Here is a 25966-nt window from a genome sequence, read left to right as displayed (position 1 = left end):
AAAGATAGTCATGTGGACTTCTACTTTTACAAAATAAAAAAGAATAGGATTAGTGGGTGCCAATAATCGAAATTGGCACGTATCGTTTGAAATAAGGGTTTAGAATTTGTCTCCAATTCTTGGATCACCTCATAGTAGAGGTAGATTGTTTGCCCTCCTATTTGGGTGTACTTTTTATCATTTTCTATTTATGTGATCACGGTTAAACCATGTCAATATTTTATATTTCTATTATTTTTTATCTTATTATTTCTATAAAAAAAATTAATATAAAATGTTAACATGATTTAACTATAACCGTACAAAATAGAAAAGGATGAGAAAAGCATTCAAACATGAAGGCAGAAAATCTGCATTCCCCTATAGATGTTACTCATGTACGGTTCAATGAAAATATAATAAACCAAAGGAGTTTTACACAGAGCCACGTATTACTTTCATCACAATCAACAGTAATGTGACACTTGGTGACACCGTGGGAGGCCTATGGTCAGTCGGATATTTGTAAAGCGGTGGTCCATTGTCTGCTCTCATATATTTTCATACTTTTCGTACTTTTTTGTGATGTATGGTCACGGTTAAATATATCAATATTTTATATTAATTTTTTATAGAAATATTAAAACAAAAAGTAATAGAAAAATAAAATATTGACATGGTTTAACCGTGACCACATAAACAAAAAGGCATAAAGAGAGTATGGAAATGGAAAGGCAGACAATCCATCTCCTTGTAAAGGAATTATTTGTGCTTCTGAAGTCTGAGATAATCGGGAGCTAATTTCAATAGACAAAATCTAGACATGGAAGAAATTTCTACGGTTGAATATGAATAGTCTAATAAGACTTCCTTTACCCTATAGACTCCTTTTTCCTGTATTATCTTTCAATTGGGAAGAGTGCAGAGTGTCAATTGCAACTCTTATAATGCGTATCAAATTTGTTTATTTTTATGCACAGACTTAGTATCTTGCAAACCAATAAAGAAGTTGAGAATGTGACTCAAACTCGGAATCTCTTACAAAGAAATATTTGATATTATGTTTTTGAGGTCCACTAAACATAAAAGCTTAACCTATTGATGAGCTGACAATGTATGTTAAACTTACGATTATACATCATTATAACGTGTCGGGAGATATACCGTTAGATCAAACTAAGAAATAAGATGCTGATTTATTCGTATACATATTGTGCAATATGAATCCAACTAATATACCAGGACCATGTGAAGTATTTGACGCTACTTCTTCTTATGCTAGCCTTTTCGAAATCATCACTCTATGTCTTTTGAATTTTATCTGGCTATATTTTAGCAATATAATTCATAATCTGATGGAGGATGAGGAAAACTATCCATCCTGTAAATTTAGGAGACTAACTTTTATAGTACGAGACGTTACAGTGACGATATTTCTGTGGCATACAAGTCATTCTCGAAGTTTAAGGTAATGTTAATAAAGACAGTAAATCGAGACAAAATTAAAAAGGATAAGATTCAACACGTTCGTATGAGGATCATCATCCAAATCGGAGTCCATTTGGACTTTTGGGAGATTGTAGTTGAAATTAAACATAAAGCTCCCCATATCTGTCAGAGCCTCAAAGCTAGCTCTTGCGGCATTATACATGTTCACATAGGATAGGACTTGAACAAAGAGGTTTGTTTTGTTCGATAAGGACGACTTTTGCGTTTAATCCCCACCCTCATCCCTTTGGGGCACTTCAGAACGCTCACTTGGACTCGTCCTAATCTTTCATTTGCAGTTGACTTCGTGCGCCAGTTTATGCATTCTCATAGAGAATCACACTTGCAGGCGGTTAAACGTATCTTTCGATATCTTAAAAGCACTCTTGGACATGGCTTATAGTTTCCCAAAACTGCTTCACCTCTCATACTTAAAGTCTTCACGGTATCAGAACATGTTGTTCCACGTGTAAAGTCAAACGGTCACATGAGCTCCACCTCATCCTGTTGTGTTGTTCACTTGTTAGGCTCGAAAATTCGCCACACGTGAGGGTGCATGTTGAGAATGAGTCCCACATTGATAGAAGAAGAGACCTTGTATGAGTTTATAAGAAGTTGGGCTACACCCCATATTGCCAATTAATGTTATAGTGGAATCTCAACCCCTTCAAGGACTACATTGCAGATATGCTGAATTCCTTCAGCGGCTGCTAAAAAATGACACGAAATACACGGATTTGAGTTGGCCATAACCGCATGACAAGGTTTATATAGAGTTAGGTTTATTATAGAGTTCATGTTTCTGGTCAACCTGTTTAACGCAAAAATGACACATTTTAACACATTTATATGATTGTGTAATCCTTGACTTGTATACGACCCAACACGAGATAAACTATTCAATTGTGTTGGATATTTTGTGGGCTATGGTTTAGAAGAACATGAAAGATAATGTTGCTTCAAGGTACGTTTTGAGGTTATTTTTTCATACAATATCTTGCTCCCCCTTAGTTCAATGGGGAACTACAAATATGCCTTGTGCATGTACATGAAGTCCGAATTCAATCCACGTTGAACATTGTTACGCACTACAACTTGAACCAAACACCAAAAGATGAACGTCTATATAAACTAAAGCTGCGTAAGTCATCTCTATACATAGAGGAACAAAGTTTCCTCTCTAAATTGGCATTCAAACCATTCAAACAACGAGCATCTTCAGCTGGTTAAGGCCTCAAAACATTTTTCCTTGCACTCGAGGTCCCGAGATCAAATCCTCCATTCCACAATATCAAAATCTAGCTAGTCCTATTTTTCCCCAAGCCATTGCTACATCCAACGCAGGAGAGTTTTATGGTGTAGGGCATTTCCTTTTTTCGGTTTTGTTGTTGTAGCCTATGGTAGAGAATGATATTGAATTGGCGACGTCTAACGTGCGGATAATAGACAAAATGAACTCAAAAGTATAAGTACATGAACTGTGAGCCAATTTTTCCTACTTAATGCAGCCTCAAACGGCCAAACGGCCCCCTGGCCATTTGAAAGAAGAATGCACACATCTAGATCGACGAGGAGTTCGGCATTAGAAAACTTTTAAACCTAAGGACAACCCCACAAGGTAATTTGAAAGAAAATTACCTAAAATGCAAAGGTAAACCCAAGGAGTTGACACGAATTTCAGGACTGTTTCCTTCCGAAAGAATGCTTTTATCCATTGCACCAGCTCTGAAAGAACCTCCTAACGTATATTTCTAGGCAATTCTACATGCATAGGTACTTACTGGGATCTTCAATCACAAGATAAGAAAACATAATTGTAGTATGTAACAAGGAAAAGTATGTCAAAGATAATCCACACGTACGATTAACATTATAAAAGAGGCACTAAGTTAATAATTTACTGAGTAACTAACATTCTCGTAAAGGAAAGAAATAGTTACAGCGTCATCCAGATAACTAACTATACAGGAGCAGACATGAGTTTATTTTGGGAGAGATGTATCTCAACCCCGAGACATAAGAACCTCGAAAGAGAAGAAACAGATACAAGTTGCAGCTTAGACCCAGCAAGGCAACTATTACTTACCACCTCTACAAGAACTTCTCTATGCTGGTGGATAATGTAGATTTGGGAACAGCACCAATAACGGCATCCTTTTTCTCACCACCTTTGAATATGATGACAGTTGGGATACTTCGAATCCCATACCGGGTTGCAATTGAAGCGCTCTCATCAGTGTTAACTTTGTAGCATTTGAGCTTCCCAACATATTGCTTTGCCAGTTCATTAATTATAGGGTGGATCATACGGCAAGGCCCGCACCACGGAGCCCAGAATTCAACCAAAACAGGGGTTTCAGAATCAAGGACAAGTGACTGCCATGTTGCATCACTAACAGCCGGCACTGCATTTTTTCACAAAACATACTGTCAAAAATAAAACTTCTTAACAACCAAAAGTAATAGACAAATATGTGAAAGCAGAACGGCAACAATCAGTCCAATGCTTTGGACATTGATTGTAAAGCAAGCAACAATCAGTCCAAAAACACCGCGTTGTACATCAAAACTCAATTTCGCTCATAAAATTTTTGATATTTTCAGTCACAAAAATTTCAACCGCTTTTATACTTCATCTATTGCCTAATAAACAGGTTTCTTCTTTGTATACTCTCACAAGTAGAACACTGAAAAGTAAGCATGTATGCATACATAAATTTGCTCCATATCTACACGTTGGTTTAGTTCCAAATCTGAATTACTAAGATTCATGCCCGAGTCCCTAGATTGATTATTCACTTCTGTGTTTATGATCAGTCATCATGCATTCCATCAACATTCCACCTGAAATCAAACATTTAATTTTGGAAGATTTTGGTCAGTCACCATGAACTATGTCCCTTGACAGTCTCACCTGTGGCTTGTCTTTAGCTACCCGGTGGTCATTTCAGCCCAACCAGCCTAACCAAACAATCACAAGTACCCACAACTTGAAATCACCAGATTAAGCTTGCCTACGAATCCAAACTTCATCTTCAGAACCATTTGATTACGCTTCTAAGGCGAGCTCATCCTTGGTTCCTACTAGCTTCCTTTTACGAGTCCATCCCAAGTTTTCAAATGTTTCAAAAACCAATACATTTCTTCAGTATCATATCATCCATTTCCCATTTCTTTGCGATCGGTAACTTTCATTTTTTAACTTTCTAAAAACAATACCACTAATCACATCAACTTACGCAATACTCGGAAATTGAGTATAAAACTTAAACCCTATCTTCTCAGCTAATGCAGAAATTAGAGAGTAAAGGTCATTTCTTGGCTGCAAGTTCTAAAATTCCACCTTTACCAAATAAACAATCTCAATCTATCACCTTTCAACAATATCTACACAAAAATTAAATCGACTATGAAACTTAAATCATCTGCTGATTACTAAGAAACTGAAGGAGAATTAAACAGAAAATTTTCCAGACAACCAAACACGTATGAAACTTGAAATAAAATTAAAAAACTTTGAAATAAACAAAAGATAATTGAAATCATGACTGAAGATGGCGAAATTACAAGACTAACCTTCCACGGCGGTGTCCTGAGCCTCACAGACGACGAGTCCACCACGGCGGCTCGCTCGTCCGGAAGCAGGACCGTAACTCAGCGATCCGCCGGAGCGAGTTCGGAGAGCCGATCCCACCTTGAGGCCTCTGTAGCGAGGCAACCGAGCGCCGGCGGACAAGGACGAGGGCGAGGAGGGAGCCGCGATCGGAGAGAGCGCGGCTGAAGAAGGGAGAGCGGAGGATCGGGGAGCGACGACGGAGTCGAGGACTGTAGCCATGACCGCAGAGGGTCGGAGCTCTATAGAGAGAGATGATGGAGACGGAGCAGTTGATGGGGACGGAAAAAGCAGCAGCGAGTGGACTGGGGAGAGGAGGAGAGTGTGGGCAGCAAAGGTCAATGGATGAGAGTCTGAGACGATAACTGAGGACGAGTGCGGAGATATCCTGCTTTGATTCTTTGCAATTTGCGTTGTGTTAAAGTCACCAATCATACTATGACACCTCAGTACTAACGACATTTTTTATTTTTTATACTCTATAATATGGTTATTTATTTTTTACATTTGCCAATGTAAAGTAAGAATATGTTAGGAAAATTAAAATTTTAAATTAAATTTGTAAGTGCTATTAATAAAAAATAAGAACGTTAATCGATATTTAATTATTATTAATTTAATTATCTACAATCACATCATTTGGTTTGTAAATTTAATTTAAAATTTTAATCTTCCTAGCATTTCTCGTAAAGTAATACTCTTTATTAATTTACGAGGGAGAAATATTTGAATCATGTGGTGAATTGAAGATGAATGGTCTAATCATCAAGGTTATCCATGTGTTTATTTGGAAACAATAACACTTGGTGAGCAGTGCGTCACATGAACAAGAAATATATTTTTTTTTAAAACAACAATTAATTTAATACTTTGACAAAAATAATAAAAGTGTAACAATTTAAAATTTTACATGTTATTTTTCCTAAATCTAAAAAGGAAAAAAAAAGAAGAACATGAACCAAAATACCCCCACCCAAAAGTTACGAAGGTGCAAAATGTGACATAAACAAATGTAAGGCGTTTTGGCAAAATGGTCTTAAGATTGACATAACTCTTCATTTTGATCATTGAGATTTGAAATCAATAGAACTGGTTCTTAAGTTTGTCCGCCGTCAATCACATTGGTCATTCTTGAAAAATCTCTATTAAATAAATATCAAAATGACAAAAATACCCTCAATGATGGAAAGTTTTGATTTTTATTTTTTTCTTATTTGACGGAAATTTTTTATAGAATGACTAAAGTAATTAACGGTGGACAAACTCAGGGACAAATTATATCAATTTTAAATCTCAGAAATCAAAGTGAAGAGTTATGTTAATCTTAAAGACCATTTTGACAAAAAAAAATCTAAATGTAAGGATAACTATCTTTTGCAAGTTTGTTTTTGTTGGAAGAGGATCCGGTTTGGATCTCTCCCATCAAAGGCCTAGGATCAAGTAATTCGGACCGTTGAAATTTGATCTAATAGTTACAAACAAGAGATCTCTCTAAAAGTTATAATAATTGTAGACGTTGGATCAAATTTCAACGGCTCGGATCACTTGATCCTGGGCCTTTGTTGGGAAAGATTTGGACCGGATCCTCTTCTATTTCTTAGGGATCCTAAGGATCCAGCAATCATTTCATCGTACATCGTACGATCAGTTTTCGTTAAGTACTATTTATATACGATGAACGAGTACGATTGCATAATCTCTAGAATCTCTAATATTTTCCTATTTGTGGAAAGCAGGCTGAGGAAACTGTGGCAGCAATTTATTACTTGAAAAAGACGTCGGAAATTGCTCCTTGTCTCTGCTTGATGCCTTTCACATCATTCTTGTGTTGTTACCTTCAAACATATTTATTGTTAATTCTCATATTTCAAAAACTTAGATTTCTTAAAAAAATGTGTCATTTCCAATGTCTATTAATTTTTCTTGGTGTTCTATATACAACGGCATGTCTTTTTCTTGACCTATGTCATCTACTGTTGCACGTTTAAGATTTAAGAGGTATGCAATAGGAGAAGAGCAACTTACATGAAATAAATTTATTACAATTATAACTTTCGAATCATCATACATTGTCATATAGAATAAAAGTTAAATCTTACAATAAATTATTAAATTAAAAGGCTACGTGATGGTGAACTCTTTTCTCCTCCTAATCTCCATCTCATCGGATCATGCATCACGAAGTTTATAAAAGACTGCTAAAAGTAATGGTAACTCCCGGTGTGCATGCGAACATATCACGAAGATGGGAAATAGTGGTGCTGTCCTTCTTGACCTAATAAAAGTAGTAGCTGCCCTTTTTTTAATGATGGTTATTCTTGCTATAAACAAAAGTTTTTTTATTAATTTATAATATTGGGAAAAGCTTTTAACTTCAATTTCCATGAAAAAAAGAAAGAAAGAGAAGAATGGATTATAGAAGAGGACAATCGGGTCAACAAGAAAAATGCAGACCCTTATAAATTATTTCCATGCTCTTATCGTGTTATATTTTGCACACGGACTCTCAGATTGCAGATAGATACACCATCACCAATAGTCCATGACTTGTCAAAATAAACACAATTAATAATTTAACCAATTAAAAAAAGTTCAAATTACTCATGCATTTGTGTGTTTGACATCGATGTGGATTGCCTCATGAAATAGCAATAGAGCTTTTCCAAATATTTCTAACTAGTGGTTTAATTAGACAACAATTTACTTTGAATATAAGAGTTGCTAAGAGTAAAATTTGAAGAAAAAAAAAAAAGCCAATTGTATGGAAAATATTTCTTGAAGGCATATTTGTCAATCTTATTTAGTGGTTTAGTAGGTGTGGGAGAAATTTTTCGCCTCGGCTTGAATTGACAAAAATCTACGCACAAAGAAGAGACAAACGGAGTAGACTAACATCAATGTGGTGTTAGCCAGAGTGCCTATGATGCAGCCTAAGTAGTGTAAGAAGTAATAAGAGTGTGTTGAGAGTTTTTTATTACCATAATAAGCGGTTGACCTTGGCTATTTATAGAGAACTGATCAGTTAACTCTAGCACCCATTTCATTGAACCTGATAGCAGATTGTTACCTAGTCTACACATTGATGGGAGAATATTCCTCTGAGATTCCTGGATTATGCTTTCAGAGAATCTTGACATGCTAGGAGATTAACAGGCAAACCCATTACACACTCTTATTGGACCTTTTGGGATGATTGGGCTCGGAGGACTATTGATTGTAGGTTTTTAGGACCTTTGTAGAGAACTGTGGCCCGTTAGCCCGTTGGGATTTAACTAATGGTTTGCATATTTTGTCAAGGGCAGAATAGTTATATTTGATAAGTTCTACACGTGGCGTGTTCCTATTGGTCAGATATTTTAGGTTCTCATGGTAAGTACGAATGATCAAGATCAACCTCCGAGACTTATTCTAAAGTTTCTTTCTTATTCCGCAATTCGAACCAAATAAATTTATTGTTTTTTTTTTCCGCACTCCATTTGCATTAGAAATACAAGAAGACTTTATGAGCAAAAAATGGGTCTTCTTCATTCACAAAAACTTGGTTTAAGGTTTATCAATGTTGAGCGTGATTCGAAGCTCTTATTAATTGCATTCTGCATCGCAGTCTAATTTCTTGAGTCTATTAGTTTTAGTCATGTTTGGTGGAAGACTAATTTTATCGCACTCTATCCCTTCTGGTGTAAATTGGACATCCCCTCCGGCTAGACATGTGTTGTTGTATGATGCTTTATGTACAGGAAGCCCTCATGGCTATCGTGTTTAGTTTAAGAAAAGGACTGTACACACCTGTTTTTTACCTCAAACGCTTAATAATTTTTGTTCATTCATCTTCTTCAATTATTTAAAAAAAATGACACTTTGTATCCGGTCCTTAGTTAGTATAATTATTTGAGTGAAATTCAGTTTTTAATCAAGATCCCTAGGCTTTGTACACATCAGCATTTTATTATTCACATATTTCCATGTCAGCTTTTTGTTTTATTTATTAATTTTTTTAATTTATAAATTATACTTCATATCACTCATTATCACAGCAAAATAATGGGAGAGCATTGTAGCAGAAATTCCCAAATTTCAGTCCCCCAATTCAAGCTATTATGTTTTCGATTATGGTTTGTATCCAAGACAGACTTCATGAAGTCTGTCATTGAAAAGCTGATGTGAAGTCTCCATGTATGCTAACAGAAAAGGTACCCAATGCATTAAGATTGTACCCACGCCTGGCCTCTTAAGGCTCATAAAGTTAAAAAAAAAACTTATTCAAACATTTTTACAAACACTTGTTGTGCATACCAGAAATTTGCAGTAAACAAAAATACAAGCTAAAACGAAATGCTCGCATATTCAAATACAAGTCGTTAATTGAAGATACAAAAACACCTTGTTAAAAAAGAAAGTAAAAAAATAACCCCCTTGAACTGGTCGGAGGATCTCCAAGTTCCTCTGCAAATGCAATGCAGTTCTTCTCCGCTTGAAATACCTCTGATTGGGTAGAACTATGGTACAAAGATTACCCATTTAAAAGACTTACAAGGTCTCTCTGATGTAAGAAAAAGCGGACGTGGTATCTTCAAACATTCTGCAAAAATCTGCGTTTGTTTGAATGCTCGTGGAGAACATATGGGTACGGCTCAAATTTTGGCGAAATTTGAATTGATGAATTTGAATGCAAACGTAAAAACCAAAAACGGAATAGCCTGAATTGGGCAACTGAAATCTAGGAGTTTCAGTTACAATGCTATTTAATTATTTTGAGAGTGCTAATGAATGATATGAGAGATAATTTATAAATTTTTAATAAATTGAATAAAAAGCTGACATGGAAATATGTGTAAATACTGATGTGTACAAAGTCTAGGGACTTTGATCAGAAATTAAAATTCAACAAGGTTTTAATCATAGCATATTGGCAACTAGGGCTTGGATTCTAATTTCTTCACCAAAAAAAAAAAAAAAAAACACAAGTTGAAAATAAGAGTAGAAATCATTACTTTTCTTGCGTTGACATACAAATCCTATCGGAGCTTGTGAAAGCCAATCTAGGAATTGGATCCGCTCCGAAGCTTAGAGATCAAATCATCTAGACTGCACAAATTCAATCTAATGGTCCCTATTAACTTATTTTCCTAGTTCACCACACAAAATCAACGGTTTTGATTTCTTTTACACACCAATCAGTGGTCCATATAATTTGATCCCTAAGCTCTGGATACTAAGGTCCGAAGCAGATATAATTCCGCCAATATAAACCCTGGCACTGTTGTTTCATTTAACCCTACATATAGTTTTTCCTTTTCATTTATTTTCTATAGTTTGTACCTCATGGTACTTAAAATCTCATTTGTACCCAATAATAATATTGTCAGTCAAAATTCAAACCCCCACCAACTCCCTCTTTCTCTCTCTCTCTCTCTCTCTCTCTCTCTCTCTCTCTCTCTCTCTCTCTTTTTCTGAGTCCTTCCCTTTCCCTTTTTGTCCTATTTTCTTCTTCCATTTTGGTTTAGACTCCATTACTTTGATCACAAGACATGGAAAAAGCTCTGAAACTCAAAGAGAAGCAACACCAGGGCCAAGCCATGCAAATATCGAAGCAACAACGACAAGAACCACAAGACCAGATCAAGCTTGCTGTCACTGCCATCACCCTCAATGCACGGTTGAGATCATCTGACATGCCTGCCCACATGCAAAACCACGCTCTCCGCCACACCCGATCACTCCTCGACTCACCACCAAACCCCAAAACTCGTCTCAACCCAACACACCTCGCTCGAGCTCTCAAAAAGGTACATGATACTTTCAATCTCTTTGTTTCTGGAGAACAGCAACGGTTCATTATCACACGTGGAGTTCTGGTCCAATAATGTAACGTTATGTAAGAGAAACTTACAGCATATCATTATATTATTTGAGCAGAAAGCCACAAGAGCGATGAGCATGTTCCATGTAAGTCTTCTCTGTAGTTAGATTGGTCTGTGTTTGTTTAATTAATCTGGGTTACTTAACTAAATTTAATGAAAACGTAGGAGTTTGACTCGGTGTATGGACCGGCGTGGCACTGCGTGGTGGGGACGAGTTTTGGATCGTTCGTGACTCACTCAGCCGGCGGGTTCGTGTATTTCTCTGTCGATGAATCGCTGTCGGTGCTTCTCTTCAAAACGGAGGTCCAGTTGGTGACGGAACAACGACCACCACAACCATCTAAGCCTTCAACTTTGAGTCCTTGTTGAGAATTTTGTGTTGACTCGTGACAGACGTGTTAGTTGTGATTACTCTCCTTCTTTGACTAGCATGCCCCATAAAATTTTCCATTTCTTTTTTTTTCTTCTCTTTTTCTTTAAAACAAACAAACATGTTTGTGGTGATGACCTTTGAGCTTTATATACAACTAGCCTCTTGTCACACGTGTGTGGCAATTGGCCTTTTTATATTTATTTTATTTAAATAATTAATTTACATATTTTAAAAAAATTATTTTAAAAAAAAAATAGAAGAAGAAATGATCTAAAGACGTGAAGCCATTCATTAGTGTGGGAGGTTTTGTTTTTTGTTTTTCTATAATTTTTAAAATGGTTAAATACTTTAGCTTCTTTTGGTTCAATTGTAATTTTCAAAGGGCAATTTATGGTATTTTGAATGTTTCACTATTCTAGGATGCTCACTTTATACGTATATATATATATATATATATATTACAAGTAAAGAACAGTGGTTTAGTGTTGGCTGTCCTTTATTTCAACTTTAATTGCTCATTTTGGGGTTTTTCTTGGGATAAAAGTTCTTATTTTTTGGCAAGGGGCTTGTAAGTCAGTTGTTTCGATTTTGAATTCGTTATTCCCAATATCGCTTGTATATAATAACAAAAAAAAAAAAGTTTTGACTTTTTGTCACATCTCAGCCTGGGCCCGCACCACATTCAGGCTCGACTCCGTCATAGCACGATATTGTTCACTTTGGGTTCGGACCACGCCCTCACGGTTTTGTTTCTGGGAACTCACATGAGAACTTCTCAACGAGTCATCCATCCTAGGATTGCTCTCACATGAACTCGTTTAACTTCGGAGTTCCGATGGAACCCGAAGTCAATGAGCTCCCAAAATGCCTCGTGCTAGGTAGAGATGAGAATATACATATAAGGTTTACAGGATTCACTCCCCTGGACGATGTGGGATGTTACACTTTTGGTCCATGTAGTACAGGGAGAGAATACGCTTACGTAGATATCAATTTTCGCAATTTAAACATGTAGTTTACTCGTCCTTGCATTTTAAGCACGATGGCTTGGCTTTGTCTATTGTTCGACAAAATTAGCACGTGAACGACGCGTAAAATCACAACTTATGCTACTTTCGTTAGAAAATTTTGTTGAAACTGGGTCATGGTTGAAAGTTGAAACAATGAGTAACACGTAGGGCCAAAACCCATGAGTACCTAATTTGTCTATTTGATCTTAGTAGTGAACGATCAGGTATTTCCATTGAATGGCAACAACCCAACCAAGAATAAGAAAGCTAGATTCTTTTTCTTTTAAATTTCAGTATAATCAATCAACAAATAAAAGCAAAATCCCCCACCATAAAAATGATGGATGAATTGGTATAAAAAAGGTAATTTATTGGTACTAAAATATTGATTTTCACAACACCACATCAAATTAAAATTTTACCAATACATTTAGTGAACATTTATCAGGAAAATCATTTTTGGACTAAATTTGCTAACGAACTGCACTACAGGAGTTTAAATACAAATTTTTTTACCACGTGACCTATCTTCCAAATATCTTGTAACCACATGGACTATTTATCCGATTTGACCAAAAGTGAAACCACTGAGACTCGAATGAAATTGCAGTCGTGATGAATGTTGTGAAAAACTTAGCCTCGCTACTTTTGGATGCTTGGCCGTGAAAAATGTAGGGAAATGATGACTTCCGGCAAGGTTGGTAAACAAAGTCAGAGAGAGAGAGAGAGATTTGGTGTTCATTGAGAAGCCAAATCAAGGTCTTTTCCATTACATTTTGTACATAAAGATTCATGAGTGACAATTTCAGTCTGCAAATTCCAAAACTACACGCAAACACGAAATTTAAACCTCACAAATCCATCCCAGTGGTCCTCTCTCTCCCCCTCCTGTGTGTCATGTTCATCTTCCCAAAATTCATATCTCTATCCTTCTGGCTTTTTTGTACATATAAGAAAGATATTTTATATTAATATTTTAATTATTATTTAATTGTTATTTTGGTCAATTTCTTCTGTTTGTTTGACTAGACCTCAACCGTCTTGTATTATCACAATAATTACGAGTCTACGGAAGACATACTCTTTTTTCCATGGTCTGATATACTGCTGCAAACTACAACTCCTAAGACAGGTTCCTTTCGCGCATCAGAGATTCAATCTTTTCAACATCTTCTGGGGTGTCAACACCGTGAGCCTCATGGTCGACCTTAATCACCTGCAAACGTAGAACCATGTCAAGTTTTGGACATCTACATTTAAGCAAAAGAAACCGTCCACGTAATCACATCCTCGTACGTTGGATTTTTCACGTCAAATTTGACGAGATCCACTACCTCAGGCAAAAGATCTGAAATTTTCAATTCTTTTTCCTATTGGATTGAGGGTAGTAGCGTTTGAGAGTGCCATGATAGTGACTGATAGCATTTTGACGAACTAACTTATTTAATCATCGTACGGTATTGAATATTCATGCCACCGACATAAAGGACTTCATACCCATGAAGCATAGTTATATTTATTATATCAAGTTTTATGACTGCATCAATGTCAAATATGACTTGAATAAAATTAGAATTTAACATACCACAAAACAAGAAGAAGAAAACACGGGTAAGATCAACAAAATGGAACAAGAAAGCAACGCAATGTCATGAAAGTAGGGAAGAAGAACGGATCTTTTTATACCTTCATCTTATACCCATTTTCAAGGACCTTAAGCTGCTCCAGATCCTCTTCTAGTTGCAAAGGAGTAGGTTGAAGTTCTGGATATATCTTTAGAAACTTTGTATCATAGCTCTGAAAATACAGGAGCGGAGAGTAATAAGCTCACAAGTTAAAAACCAGTACAAATGGTATAAAATAATATACGATCATGAACAATGCAGCCATGCACAATTTGTCACAAAGTAAAATGTCAATCTAATACCTGAATTCCAAGATGAAGCAAATAGGGAAACTGTGGATTGGCCTTTCCTGACCTGTATCAGAGGACAATTAGTCAAGTCTAGCTAAATAATTTCATGAAAAAGCTTACTCGCCATAATATAAATAATTTCATGAAAAAGGAAAATCTCTTACCCGAACCACTATGATTAAAGATAGAACACAAGAAACAGAAACAGATAAGCAAAAGCTTACTTGTTAAATGGAATCAACCCCCTTGAAAAGTAGATGGCATAACCACTATTATTCACCACACATTTCACTCGATTTGGATCCATTGCATCTTCAAGTTTTAATGACGTGACGGCAGTGCTAAACACTGCATCTGGAGCTGCCTGACAAGATCTTAAAAAAACCCAGTAAATAACGAAGAATGTCATCACATTCGAAATCAAGAAAGGAGAAATTACTTACCTGCAAAGCTTTAACAATTCCATCTATTATCTCAGGTTCAATAAGAGGCTCATCCCCCTGAATGTTGACAACTATATCATACTTCATCTCGAGCTTCTCAATTGCTTCAGAACAACGCTCGGTACCTTTAAGTTCAGAAAACAGAACATAAACTACCCTAAAATGTAATTATTTATGTTATCCGAAAACAAAAACCAAGGTGCATACCGTTCTGGCAGGATTCCGAGGTCATTATGACATCAGCTCCAAAACTGCGACAACATTCTCGAATCTTCTCGTCATCTGTTGCCACAACTACACAAAGGAAGGTAATAATAAAGTTTCGCACATATAAATATAGAGAGTTCACTTCACAAAATTTCATGAAGCCTTCTTATTGCTCTTGTAGGCATTAAGCAAAACTTAATGCCATCACGAGTATGCAAGCGTTAAGGCCTAGAACGGAAGGTCACTTAGGTATTAAGAGAATTGAAGATTGGACCAAAGCCTACATCACATCTGGTCTATTTAAACCAACCTAAGTCCTTGGGGTTGCTTCGTTTATCGAAGATCTCCACAAAGGTGAGTGTTGTTCAGAGTTTAAAAATGCCTCAGCTGGAACAAGCTCTTGAAGCTACGAAAAAAGCCAGACGAATGGTTTCCGACTCTGGTCTTCCTCTTTCAACCAAAATCAAGGATGTTACTTGTACTGGATACGGGAATTGGACAAGCACCACATCGAATCAGCTGGCAGAAGTTCAGATAGGGTGCTTAAAGTTCAAATGACGACGCGGGGTTTTGGATGCCTCAAAAAACTTGCTAGATCTAACGAAATGCCTCAACAATGTAGCTACTGTCTAACAATGAAATCCGACAATAAATACGAAACTAAATAGCATGGAAATCAAATGAGTAGACATACCAACATGATCCAATGTACTTGCTAGTTTTGCCCTTTCCCATGTTCTCTGTTAAATAACATAAAAAATAGTTACATGTCAAATGTTTCCCAATCACAATACCAAATTCCCAATTTTTTATTTTATTAGGAAAAAAAAACACGACGCTTTAGATCCAAGATGCTTAAGAATCCCAATTTTTCATTGAAATTGATAACAAAATTCAAATTTAGACAGTTGCCATTTGACATTAGATATCAAAAATTTCTTACAAACAAAGATTTTCAAGAAAAAAAAATCATTAAATTACATGTTTTTAAGGTAAAACGAGGTACCTGAATCATGGGTTTTCCGAGGATCTGAACGAGGGGCTTGCCCTGGAAACGAGAAGAAGCGTAGCGAGCGGGTATAATGCCGACTACCCGGCTCCGGAACTTCCTAGTCGGACCCAGGTAGGCCCGGGCCCCAATTGCCGCCGCAACCGCAACTCCGGCGACGATTCCGTGAACGATCCATGCCTTGGTGCTGTTCCAAGATCCAGACGACGACGACGACGACAGGCACGACGACATTGGGATGATGTTGATCTCACTGAACAGAGTGAACGCAGCCGTCGTTCAGTTTGGTAAGATTTCTGGTTTTCTTGGGGTATTTATACTTTTCACCTGTTTGAAACGGGTCGTTTTGGGTAATTGGAAGTTGGATCAACCGACTTGCACTTGATTCTATAGGGCGTTTGATCTTATATGTCTATCGAGAAACGAATTTGGTTGCTAACGCTTTGGCTCGCTTGAATTTATCTTGCAATTTGACTCTAGTATTTTTTCAGCAAGTTCCTCCATTCTGTTCATATTTTCTAGTTGTTAATATAGCATGGATCACGTGTTCTCGTGACATTGATTTTTAGTTGGAATGTCATGTTTATTATTTAGAGTTTGTTTGATGACTTATTTTAGTTTTTAATTTTAATTCTCAGTTTTAAGTTTTCATTTTTTTAACAAAGCTGAAAATCTGAAACCCAACTTTTGAAAACTAAAAAAATTAACTCTCCATTTTTTATTTCAAGTTTTTAACTGAGAATAGTTACCAAATAAGTTTTCAGATTAGAAAGAAGGTATAAATAAAAAGCAAAAAGTTAAAACAAAATTATTATCAAATAACCGCTTGAATTTTCAATCTGAATCCCAGCCCTTACCCGAATATAGATCTCGAGCCTAGGCCCTAGGTTACTAATGCCCAAGTGTAAAGTTCCAAGTCTCCAAGACAGGGGTTAAAGTCTAAGGTCCAAAATTTGGGAGTCGATGCATAGAACAAGTTAGCAAGTAGAAAATTTCCTCACACCATTCTCCCACCCAGTGGGATTGGTAATTTGGTACCCAAGATGAGATCATGTTCGGCAAGAGAAGTAACGGCGTTAAATTTATCTTTCCATTGAGTAAGAATTAACAACATAATATTAAGTTTCTGTTACATTTCCGAGCGAAAAGAAAAGGCAACTCAACGGGCTACATGTTACACTCGGATCACTGCACCATGTCGAAAAATGAATAGTCTCCCCTGCAGAACATATTTCAATGTTCTGCATTGCGGGTATGGTAAGTAACTCATCGGAAGCTCAACACACGCCGGTTATGCATGTAAATGCTGTAAATGAGCAGTCAATGTCAGCACAGATAACAGAAGCCTAACTCAGTACTGCATTTCCATTCTGAGTGAACGGCAGCATGTTGCGTAGCGTCTTTCGTCAATGAATGGCAAAGCTCATCGGACCTCCACTAGCAGTGGAAAAGAAAATCAGCCACCTCAAGAACATGGCAACTTACAGGCACGAGAAGGATTCTACCGAGTCCATGCACCACCATAAGGACCAAAACTATTGGCACCATCTTGGGAATGTCTCCGTCTCCTCATCTTCTTTTTTCCCTTGTCTTTCCTTGATCCATTTTCCTCATGCCTGCTCCTCTCTCTCCTAGAGCCATTTTCTTCATATCTGATCTTCTTCCCCACCTCCCCATATTCCTTGCCCTTCTTACCGGAATTTTCTTTAAAAGAAGCTTTTCTCTTTTTTCCTGATGATTGCCCACTGTCACCTGCAGCAGAATCATGTCCCCGTGGCAGGGGATCATCTCCATCATCAAATTGCCAATTGCCCAGTAACTCCTGTGGATCATGTTCTAGCTGAACTGGCTCCCCTGCTCCAGGAAGCAAGCTATTGAAAGTTACCATTCCAGGCCCCCCTTTGCGTTCCACCAATGCCGAATCAGGCCTAATTATAGTACCGAGAATGCTCCTGTTTGGCCCTAGGCCCATAATGACCTTAGGGTTTGTCAATGTAGTGTAAGCCATTGAAAAAGCTGATCTAATCTGAAACATATATAAAAAATGACGTGAGGGAGGAAATGATGGGAGGTGGAGTAAGTAAATGAGAGATCAGTAAATTATAAGATTTGGATTTGCAAGTGTTGCAAGCTAACTGTCTAACTGCTTGAAGCCAATGAAAATGCACTAGTGCAAGTGTGCGACCATAAACATATGGCACTCAGGCACCTCAGACATGTATTAACTATAAACTGACATGTCTGCTCCAGAACCTTTGAGGCCTTATGGGCAACAAAGAGCAATGTATGCGAACTTTTGTGTAACTGCATGAGCACATGCACACACAAAAGATCTGTTTGACAAGTACTACTGAACAACAATCGCTTAACCCGCAGCTGGTCATCAATCAAATCGACACTTTACATCATTAAACTTTATAAAATGTATATTAAGGTACCCAGCGGAAAAGTGGAGGGTGAGAGATCATAAATCATTCAAGCAACCTGAAAATAGTTGAAGGAGTTCTTCCCGACGTCATTCTCCGGTGCCTATATAATAAAACATAAAAAATGGTCAATTATATCTGAAGAAAGAAACAAGGATCATCACCCCTATTGATTTAAGTTCTTTCTGATCCCTGACACTGTTCTGCAACAGGGCCCAGAGAAGTGAAAGACTGTAATTTACTAAAACAGCAGGTTCACATAAAATTCATTATTTTTGACCATGTCAATCAACTTCCTTGCAAGCAAATAGTTAACTAGAGTAGGGATTAATCCAATTATTCGGAGGCCACCCTGGGAATGTCAAACTAGCATTACTTATACACATGCTAACTGGAAATAGAAAAAACCAAGCAGCACTTCAAAGAAAGAAGATAGCATAATTAATTAAGTGCTTTGATTTTTCCAGTCTCCTACAAAATAATCATTCAGAATGAAATCACGAACTGACCTGGGGGTCCTCAATGGCAAGAAGAAAAGGTCGTCCATTGGATAAGAACCTGAGAAAGGACCAATCAATTGCATCAGTCAGCTATAACTTTGATCAAAAGAAATAATCAAATTGTACATTAAAAAAAAAAGCGAGAGAGAGAGAGAGAAGAATCTGAGAGAAAAATATCATCACTTTCTCAAGAAGGTTGTTTATTTTATACCCTTTTACACTCTTTTTGAAAAAGGTGCCTGCGCCATTGCACGATACACCAACATCTGAAGTGTTCAATTTGCGTCCATAAAAATCAAAGAAGTTTACCTATTTCAGAAACAAACAGATAAACGAAAACATAAGCAACAGACTCACTGACTTTTCATATCCCTTAGACAAATCCTATACTGTGATATGAGGTTAAGAACTAGAACAATGAAGTGAATTCTATGGTCCACCAAATTCTGGTTACAGTTTACTACAAACCCTGGGATAGAGTGCAAGTTATTTGACTTGTGATTTTAAGCAATAATAAAGGTCCAAAGTTTTCTTTCTACTTGATCTAGAAATACTTACCAAAAGAACTCCCAAGTTTTGTTCCGGAGGTCGACATTCCCTGAGGCTCTGTAGCATAAATTAATATATAAATCAGGGATGAAAAATTTACTAATCATGAGGAAGTTGATCTATTTATCTGAATTTCACAATTACAGAAGTTGTTGGTTGCTTATCTATCATCCAAACACAAGATCATATTTTGTGTAGCACTATTTCATTCAATTTTCAATAATTTCTCTTTGGATCTCATTTGCAATCTTAGGTTGATCCATTGTCTTCCACTGCAATACTCAATGAAGCAGCATGTTTACAGATCCAAACAAGAGCCATGCATTACAGATATATACAATGCAAGAAAGAATCGCATCAAATCTTAATATGCATATTTAAGAATCACTCACATGCAACATTGCCATGATCATTGTAAGGAGAGCGTAGGAACCTAATCCACCAGAGTATACCTGCATGTGTTATCAGAATCTTGAATTAGCTCGCTGGAAAAAGAATAAAGAAAAAGAAAGACAACTTAATCTGTTAGACTGGAAAGTCATACCTCATTTAGCTCTCTCTGTTGTAAAAATACTTTCAAAATCAAACATAAAGGCCGCAAAGGAGGCCACTTAGATACTGCATCCTGAAAAGGGACCACAGGATAGTGTCAAAGGAGACTGGAGATAGTTAAGGTCTCTTGCTTTATATGTAACCTATATACTATAACTGATTCCTCACGTAGCTTTTCTGTTTTTCTTTTACTAGGTGAAAGATATTGTTTGATATTCTCTGACTTTCCAACGTTTAACTTAGCAAATTAATAAAAAATTTAATTGCACAGCTTACCAAGTTATCATTTACTACTGCTTGCCACTCTTCTGTAATATTCTTTCACTACAAACATTCTTATATAACTATTGTTCAAAATACCATAACTACATATGAAACCATATTAAACAGTGATCAAAGCACAAAGTTGCAAACGACAAGGTTAACATTGTCTAAAGGCACATAGCCAGGCTTTGATCTATATTAAAGAAACTACAATATTCTTTCCAATACATAGTAGATGACAGAATATGCAACAAACCTGAATAAATTCAGCAGCTTTTGGTCCACCTTCTATGTCAAAACTGTGAAGGAAGATATAAAATTATCAATTTACTTATTTGAACATGTCAATTAAGCTGAACCTATCACAGGCACTGCTTATCAATACATTGTAGTATTATTAAACCAAACCATATTGCCAAAGATAGAAGAGTAAACCTTATGTCGAATGCAATGCCACTTGTTTTCTCTACAAACTTAATAATGGGTACACGAGCCTTTCCAATCACCTGCGGAATCCACATAGAACAAATACAGAAGCTGAAGTTTGTCCGCAATAATATTTCAAATAAAACTTGAGGCACACCTGTATCCTTTTTGCCAATCCCATCTGTGACAATGCCCTAGAAAGGGCCTTCAATCCTTCCTGTGGTGTTTTGACGCCTGACCCCATAATGACAGCCTACGAGCAATACCAATCAACCAAATGTGTCACTTATATGGACACTTGAGCATGCATTATAGACAAGAATAACAAAATTCAAATGCAAATTCAAACTTCAGTTCCTAACTTATACTAGCATAAAGATCAACATACTTACATCAATATCACTAGCGGGAAGATATAACCCCGTCTTGAAGGACCCAAAAACTTCAACCTATAAAGCAACATTCATTGAACAACATTCACTGAACTTTGTCGTGCTTAAAATCACACACACCCGCACTTCTGCACCCAAACAAGAAAAAAGAAAGTACCTTGGACCGAGGAAATATATATTTGATAAGGTCCGAGACCCGTTTTACTGCTGCACTGCGTGCCTCTTGTTCTTCTGGAGTTGGAGACAGAAAATCACAGAAATCCACAATCTCTGCAATATCCAAAACAGATACACAAATCTGAAGTTACATATATACACCAGATTACAATTACACAATTTTCTCCTTAGAAATACATTGAATTTCTATACAAGTAAAAGAACCAAACAAAAAATATGAGCTTTCTTCTCCGTGTATAAGTACATATATGTATGTATGTATGTATGTATGTATCCATGCAGTTAAAATTGCAGAAAGTACCTTTATGAAGCTGAAGCATAGGGCTCCTGAATTTACAATGGCCGCGAAACCACCCGCTCTCGAGCTTCGGCTCTTGAGGAGCCGGCGTCGTGGGCTCGGATTGGTGAAGCGGCGGCCATGGCTCGGCTAGGCGGACAGAAGACAAGGAGGCACGAATTGGGTCTGGTTCATCGGCGGCAACGTCGAGGGAGAAGAAATCGGGGGCGGCAGTGTCGACAGGAGCGCATTGGGGAGTGGAGAGAGTAATTTCGTTGCGGAAAACGGAGTAGGGTTCGAGGTCCTCGGGCGGCGGCGGAGATTGGTTGGGGGTGGGAAGAGAGAGGGCGGGTAGGGTTTCGTAGAGAAAGCTTTGGGTCGGCGGCTCCTCCATGTTACAGTGGTGGATACGGCCGTACGGGAATTGGGGTTTGCGAATCTTGTGACTTGTGAGGGTTTATACTTTGTAAGCTGTAACCATGTTTCTTCTAACAACACAAAGAAACTTGAATATTAGTCAAATAATGATTCTGTTACGTACGGGAAATATGAAAAATAATCTCGACAGCACAAAATAAATTTATTGATATACATATGAATTTTTTTTGTCTATTAGACCCAATGTATTAAAAGACGGAGGTGTGGACAAGCCGTTCCATGAATAACCCCGTCTAGAAGCGAGACGAAGCCTTACGAGACCTTAAATAATAATGGACTACGAAGAAAAACAGGGGAAACATGAGACTCTTGAGGTTTTAAAAATAAAAGAAAAACAGACTTGGCTAAAACGATGTCGTTTTGAGTCAAGTCGTTAAAAAAAAAAAATTAAAGACTTGGCCAAGACGACATCGTTTGGACCAAGTCTTTAAAAAAATAAAATTCCCTCCTCTTCTTCTTCGCTGTCGTCTTCCTCGTAAAGACGTCGCACACCTTGCAACCCTAAACCCAAATGATAGAGCCTTCGACTTCGATTTACCCAGACAACAGAGCATTTGACTTCGATTTGGATCGCGGATGGATCTGGGAACGATTGCCAACCATCTAGGCTCGCCTCAACCATGCCTCGGCGAGTTTTCACCCACTCCCATTGGGCAGAGGTGTTGTCACTCCTGCCCTGCCTCTAAAGCTGCTTAGGCGAGCCTTGGGGTGTGTCTTTTAAAACACTGATTAGACCTTTTTTTTTTTTTTTTTTTTTTTTTTTTTTTTGTCTAGTTCTCTTTGCTTCATACCCTTTAAAATCTACTCGAGTTCATCTCTTTACTTCTCCAGAAATAGGGAACCAAGTAAAATACACACAAGATAAACAAGATGGCTCACCAATCACTCGAGATGGGCGGCTTCAGTTGTTATTGAAGAGAAGATATTCTTACTTTTGTTGTTTCGACCACTTCGACCATACGGCCCATAAACAAAAAAATACGCCTAACGCACCCCTCCCCGCCGGCCCCATTTTTAGTCCCACCAAACTCCACTCTCTCTAGGTCCCGCCCTCCTCTTTCTTTGCCGTAATCCGAGTTCCGGACATAAAAATGTCTCCTCCATGTAGCCTGAATTTACTTTTATTTCCAATTAAAAAAAAAAGGTCTTGTACATAAAGTTAAATACGAAAATGGATTCTTAATTTATTTTTGATGTTCTTGTTTAATTTTCAAATCAATTGTATAACATAAGACAAGTAAAAATAAGAAATTTATTGTTACCTCATCTTGAGATCAAATTAAGCACGCCATAAGTTTTTGGTTGTTGAATTAGTAGGGCATAGCACACAACCATTCCTCACATGTCAAAAAATAAGATCATTAAAAAAACAATTTTTTTTAATCAACATGTGTCAAATAATAATATCAAGGAATACCTATATATTAAAAAGGATTTTAATGATAGATTTACTAAGCAGTGATGGTATAATCTTTCTAGTTTTTGGTTTTTACAAATTGTTCACCATTTCCAACAGCAGAACTTGAACCTAGACTTTGATTTTGCAAAAAAAATGATCATTACCAACTCAATCAACCCTTGTTGGTGGTATAATCGTTATATTGCTTCAACCATTGTGGCACTTAGAGGGGGGAATTATGAACTTATCAATCAAGTAAAATTACCTGCCTTTAGTTCTTCAAGTACGATTAATTACGTAATTTAACTACTTCATCCCCAAAATTCTTACTCACAACGTCTCTAACTTCTACTGTTTGTTGTGTGCAACAATTTTTTCATAAAGTGACTTTCAAGTAGTTGCCTAACTTCAATTCTTCTAAAAATTACCAAAGTTTTTGTTACCAAAATAATTATGTACAGTGCCAGCCCCTGCCAGGTTATTCCTAAGAAGCAAGGACTATTTTACATAGGCAAGTTATTTTCTAAAATTAGAATCCAAAACAAATGTAGGTGCAACTCCTCTTGCTGCACCATGTATATAATTTTTGCTGCTACAAATTTAAAAAAAATGTGTTTAACCACAACATTAATCAAGTCGGGCGGCGACGGATTATACTGTAGCTTCAGTGACGGAAAGTATTTACCCCTAAATCTGAAGCCGGAATTTGAACTTCTACGATGTCCTCCCCACTTGACCTCCCAATCGACAATCAAAGTTTGTTCACACAACCAATAGTCCTCGTGTACAACATGTTTTATGAAGCCTTCGTTTCGGAACCCGGTCCTCCTCTATTTTCAGAGCTTCCAACTAAGATCATTGCATGCATCTCAATAGTCGTTTTGTTATTCTTGATTTTCAATCACATTCTCAATGTGTCCCTTGCCTGGCTCCTAGAAATGATCCCAGAACATGACCTTGAGGGAGGATACATCATTTACGGGCCTCGAATAAACACCATCGGTTCAAGTCCCCTTCAGATAGCTATAGCGCAAAATATGCAGCGGCTGGGAGTGATAAAGAGACTCATGCCGGATTTCGATGAAGGAAGAGGGCCGAGGCTTAGGGCTTTGAAGAAACTGCCACCATTAGTGAATTATGGAAGCTGTGAAATAAGATCATCAAGGTGTACTGCTTGTGCAATTTGTTTGGAGGATTTTGCAGATGGTGATTCATGTCAATTTTTTTCACTTTGTAACCACATTTTCCATTCGAATTGCATTGATAATTGGTTGATGAACAAGCCAACTTGCCCAGTTTGTCGAAACTGTATCATCGATGCATGACAAATTTATTTATTTTTTGAATTTTGAATTTTTGAAAATTGTATGTTGTGAATCTGTCAAACAACTGTAAATACCAACATTCTTTCTAAGGCATGTTAACAGTTTGCAACCACTTCAGCAAACACTTTAAGTCAAGCAATTACCCTAGTTTTGGGTTTTAAATGGAGCTTTGTTCATATATTCGATTCTTGGTTTGCAATCATATAACGAATTTAAATTAAGGGAAATTTTATTGGCACTCCAAAAATCTCATTTTGCACGTCAAACTTTCTATAATTAGAAATAAAAATACATTTGTGAGGAGTGAGATTTTTTGAGTACTAATAACAGTTCTCTAAATTATTTAGATTAGTAATCAAGGCCTCCAATAAGGAAATGCGACAACTCTTTTCTGAACTATAACTTTCACAACAAACTATAAACCTTTTGATCTTAAAGTAGAAATACCAACATGTTATTTATACGAAATATGAAATACAGAAAATCTCAATATAGTGTTGAAAAATAAGAAAAATAAAGAGTTTATATTATGAAAAAAGGTATATCCTTTAGGAGGAAATAGTATACAGGTTTTCTTGTACTTGTGTATTTAGGTTTACTTATTCAACTACGACTTATTTATTTCCCTGGTGTATAAAAGGAAATTTCTAAATAACTTTTTAGTAATACTTGGCTACTTAATTAGTAATGAGCAGGAGCTCCTGCTTAAAACTGTTCATTGTCGATTTATAAAACTTCGTGTTTATGATTAGAATCGTTCATATTATAAATCACTCTATAAAAATGGCATTTGCTAAAAAATAATTAAAACTAAGGTAGTTTAGTCATCGAACTGTTTAAAGACAGATCAACGAAATTAATAAAAGCATTACGAACCATTTATGTATTTGCTACAATAGATTGACTAAATGACCTTATTTTTATTTTTTTTGCAGAGATGATCTTTACATAGTTATTCATAATATGAACAGTTCTAAACACAAGCACAAAATCTTGTGATTCGACATGAAAAGTTTTGAGTAGAAGTTCCTACTTATCTTTGAATAGCCAAGCATTGTTCATAATTTTTTAGCACATAACTAGAGGTCAAGGGTCATGGAATAGAGCTCATTACAGGAAAATTCAAACAACCTAATCTATTATCATAGCAAGATTTCAGAGAAACGGGTAAGCGAGTGACTACTAAACACACTAATGCTATTTTCTAACTTGCATCTTACCACATCAACAATAAAGCAGGTGTGAGATTTTTATAAAAAAAAATCCCCGATGGTAGAACCAGTCAGTATAAGACATATTTAATGGTTTTTTTTTTTTTTTTTTTCACAATTTAGGATTATTGT

At 36.7% G+C, this 25966-nt stretch overlaps 4 protein-coding genes across 6 annotated transcripts; 1 reads left to right on the top strand and 3 right to left on the bottom strand.

Moving 5' to 3' along the window:
* Window positions 1–3308: 3308 nt before the first annotated feature.
* Window positions 3309–5387, bottom strand: LOC125468151 (thioredoxin 1-like). Its single transcript, XM_048585467.1, has 2 exons — window positions 5044–5387; window positions 3309–3872 (listed from the first exon to the last, which is right to left on the bottom strand). Exons 1-2 carry the CDS (start codon window positions 5300–5302, stop codon window positions 3559–3561), a joined length of 573 nt encoding a protein of 190 aa, XP_048441424.1. The 5' UTR covers window positions 5303–5387; the 3' UTR covers window positions 3309–3558.
* Window positions 5388–10495: 5108 nt separating this feature from the next.
* On the top strand, window positions 10496–11484 carry LOC103947624 (dynein light chain, cytoplasmic). Its single transcript, XM_009358548.3, has 2 exons — window positions 10496–10866; window positions 11107–11484. Exons 1-2 carry the CDS (start codon window positions 10609–10611, stop codon window positions 11308–11310), a joined length of 462 nt encoding a protein of 153 aa, XP_009356823.1. The 5' UTR covers window positions 10496–10608; the 3' UTR covers window positions 11311–11484.
* Window positions 11485–13065: 1581 nt separating this feature from the next.
* On the bottom strand, window positions 13066–16371 carry LOC103947625 (3-deoxy-manno-octulosonate cytidylyltransferase, mitochondrial). Of its 3 annotated transcripts, none has more exons than XM_048585465.1 (9): window positions 15896–16371; window positions 15584–15629; window positions 14890–14976; window positions 14683–14807; window positions 14464–14603; window positions 14252–14303; window positions 14011–14121; window positions 13406–13540; window positions 13066–13260 (listed from the first exon to the last, which is right to left on the bottom strand). In XM_048585465.1, the coding sequence occupies exons 1-8, from the start codon at window positions 16130–16132 to the stop codon at window positions 13448–13450; spliced, it is 891 nt and encodes a 296-aa protein (XP_048441422.1). In that variant the 5' UTR covers window positions 16133–16371; the 3' UTR covers window positions 13066–13260; window positions 13406–13447. The 3 variants fall into 3 exon arrangements, with proteins under 3 accessions (XP_048441422.1, XP_048441421.1, XP_009356824.2); XM_048585464.1 differs by having other exon boundaries at window positions 13066–13256; XM_009358549.3 differs by having other exon boundaries at window positions 13066–13540.
* Window positions 16372–16966: 595 nt separating this feature from the next.
* Window positions 16967–21971, bottom strand: LOC103947626 (terminal nucleotidyltransferase 4A). Its single transcript, XM_048585718.1, has 13 exons — window positions 21486–21971; window positions 21165–21277; window positions 21008–21064; window positions 20773–20868; window positions 20625–20695; window positions 20446–20488; window positions 19918–19998; window positions 19766–19825; window positions 19383–19430; window positions 19036–19133; window positions 18834–18882; window positions 18383–18427; window positions 16967–17924 (listed from the first exon to the last, which is right to left on the bottom strand). Exons 1-13 carry the CDS (start codon window positions 21853–21855, stop codon window positions 17400–17402), a joined length of 1656 nt encoding a protein of 551 aa, XP_048441675.1. The 5' UTR covers window positions 21856–21971; the 3' UTR covers window positions 16967–17399.
* Between the last annotated feature and the right edge of the window lie 3995 nt (window positions 21972–25966).

The sequence above is a fragment of a genome, unplaced genomic scaffold, assembly GCF_019419815.1.
Source record: "Pyrus x bretschneideri cultivar Hongxiangsu unplaced genomic scaffold, Pyrus_bretschneideri_v1 Contig23, whole genome shotgun sequence".
NCBI lineage: Eukaryota > Viridiplantae > Streptophyta > Magnoliopsida > Rosales > Rosaceae > Pyrus > Pyrus x bretschneideri.
The sequence above is the reverse complement of the archived record's forward strand: the minus strand, read 5'-3'. Positions and strand labels throughout refer to the sequence as shown.

Bases quoted from the DNA above. Each gene is read 5' to 3' on its own strand.
- LOC125468151 (XM_048585467.1), bottom strand. From the start codon at position 5,302: ATGGCTACAGTCCTCGACTCCGTCGTCGCTCCCCGATCCTCCGCTCTC. The intron at 3,873-5,043 runs GTTAGTCTTGTA...GAAAAAATGCAG, and splicing joins TCAGGACACCGCCGTGGAAG to TGCCGGCTGTTAGTGATGCA.
- LOC103947624 (XM_009358548.3), top strand. From the start codon at position 10,609: ATGGAAAAAGCTCTGAAACTCAAAGAGAAGCAACACCAGGGCCAAGCC. The intron at 10,867-11,106 runs GTACATGATACT...ATGAAAACGTAG, and splicing joins TCGCTCGAGCTCTCAAAAAG to GAGTTTGACTCGGTGTATGG.
- LOC103947625 (XM_009358549.3), bottom strand. From the start codon at position 16,132: ATGTCGTCGTGCCTGTCGTCGTCGTCGTCGTCTGGATCTTGGAACAGC. The intron at 14,977-15,583 runs GTATGTCTACTC...TCCTTTGTGTAG, and splicing joins AAGTACATTGGATCATGTTG to TTGTGGCAACAGATGACGAG. The intron at 14,122-14,251 runs GTATTAGATTGA...CTGTATTTTCAG, and splicing joins TGCTTCATCTTGGAATTCAG to AGCTATGATACAAAGTTTCT.
- LOC103947626 (XM_048585718.1), bottom strand. From the start codon at position 21,855: ATGGAGGAGCCGCCGACCCAAAGCTTTCTCTACGAAACCCTACCCGCC. The intron at 20,489-20,624 runs GTTTACTCTTCT...CTTCCTTCACAG, and splicing joins GGCATTGCATTCGACATAAG to TTTTGACATAGAAGGTGGAC. The intron at 19,826-19,917 runs GTATGACTTTCC...TAACACATGCAG, and splicing joins AACAGAGAGAGCTAAATGAG to GTATACTCTGGTGGATTAGG.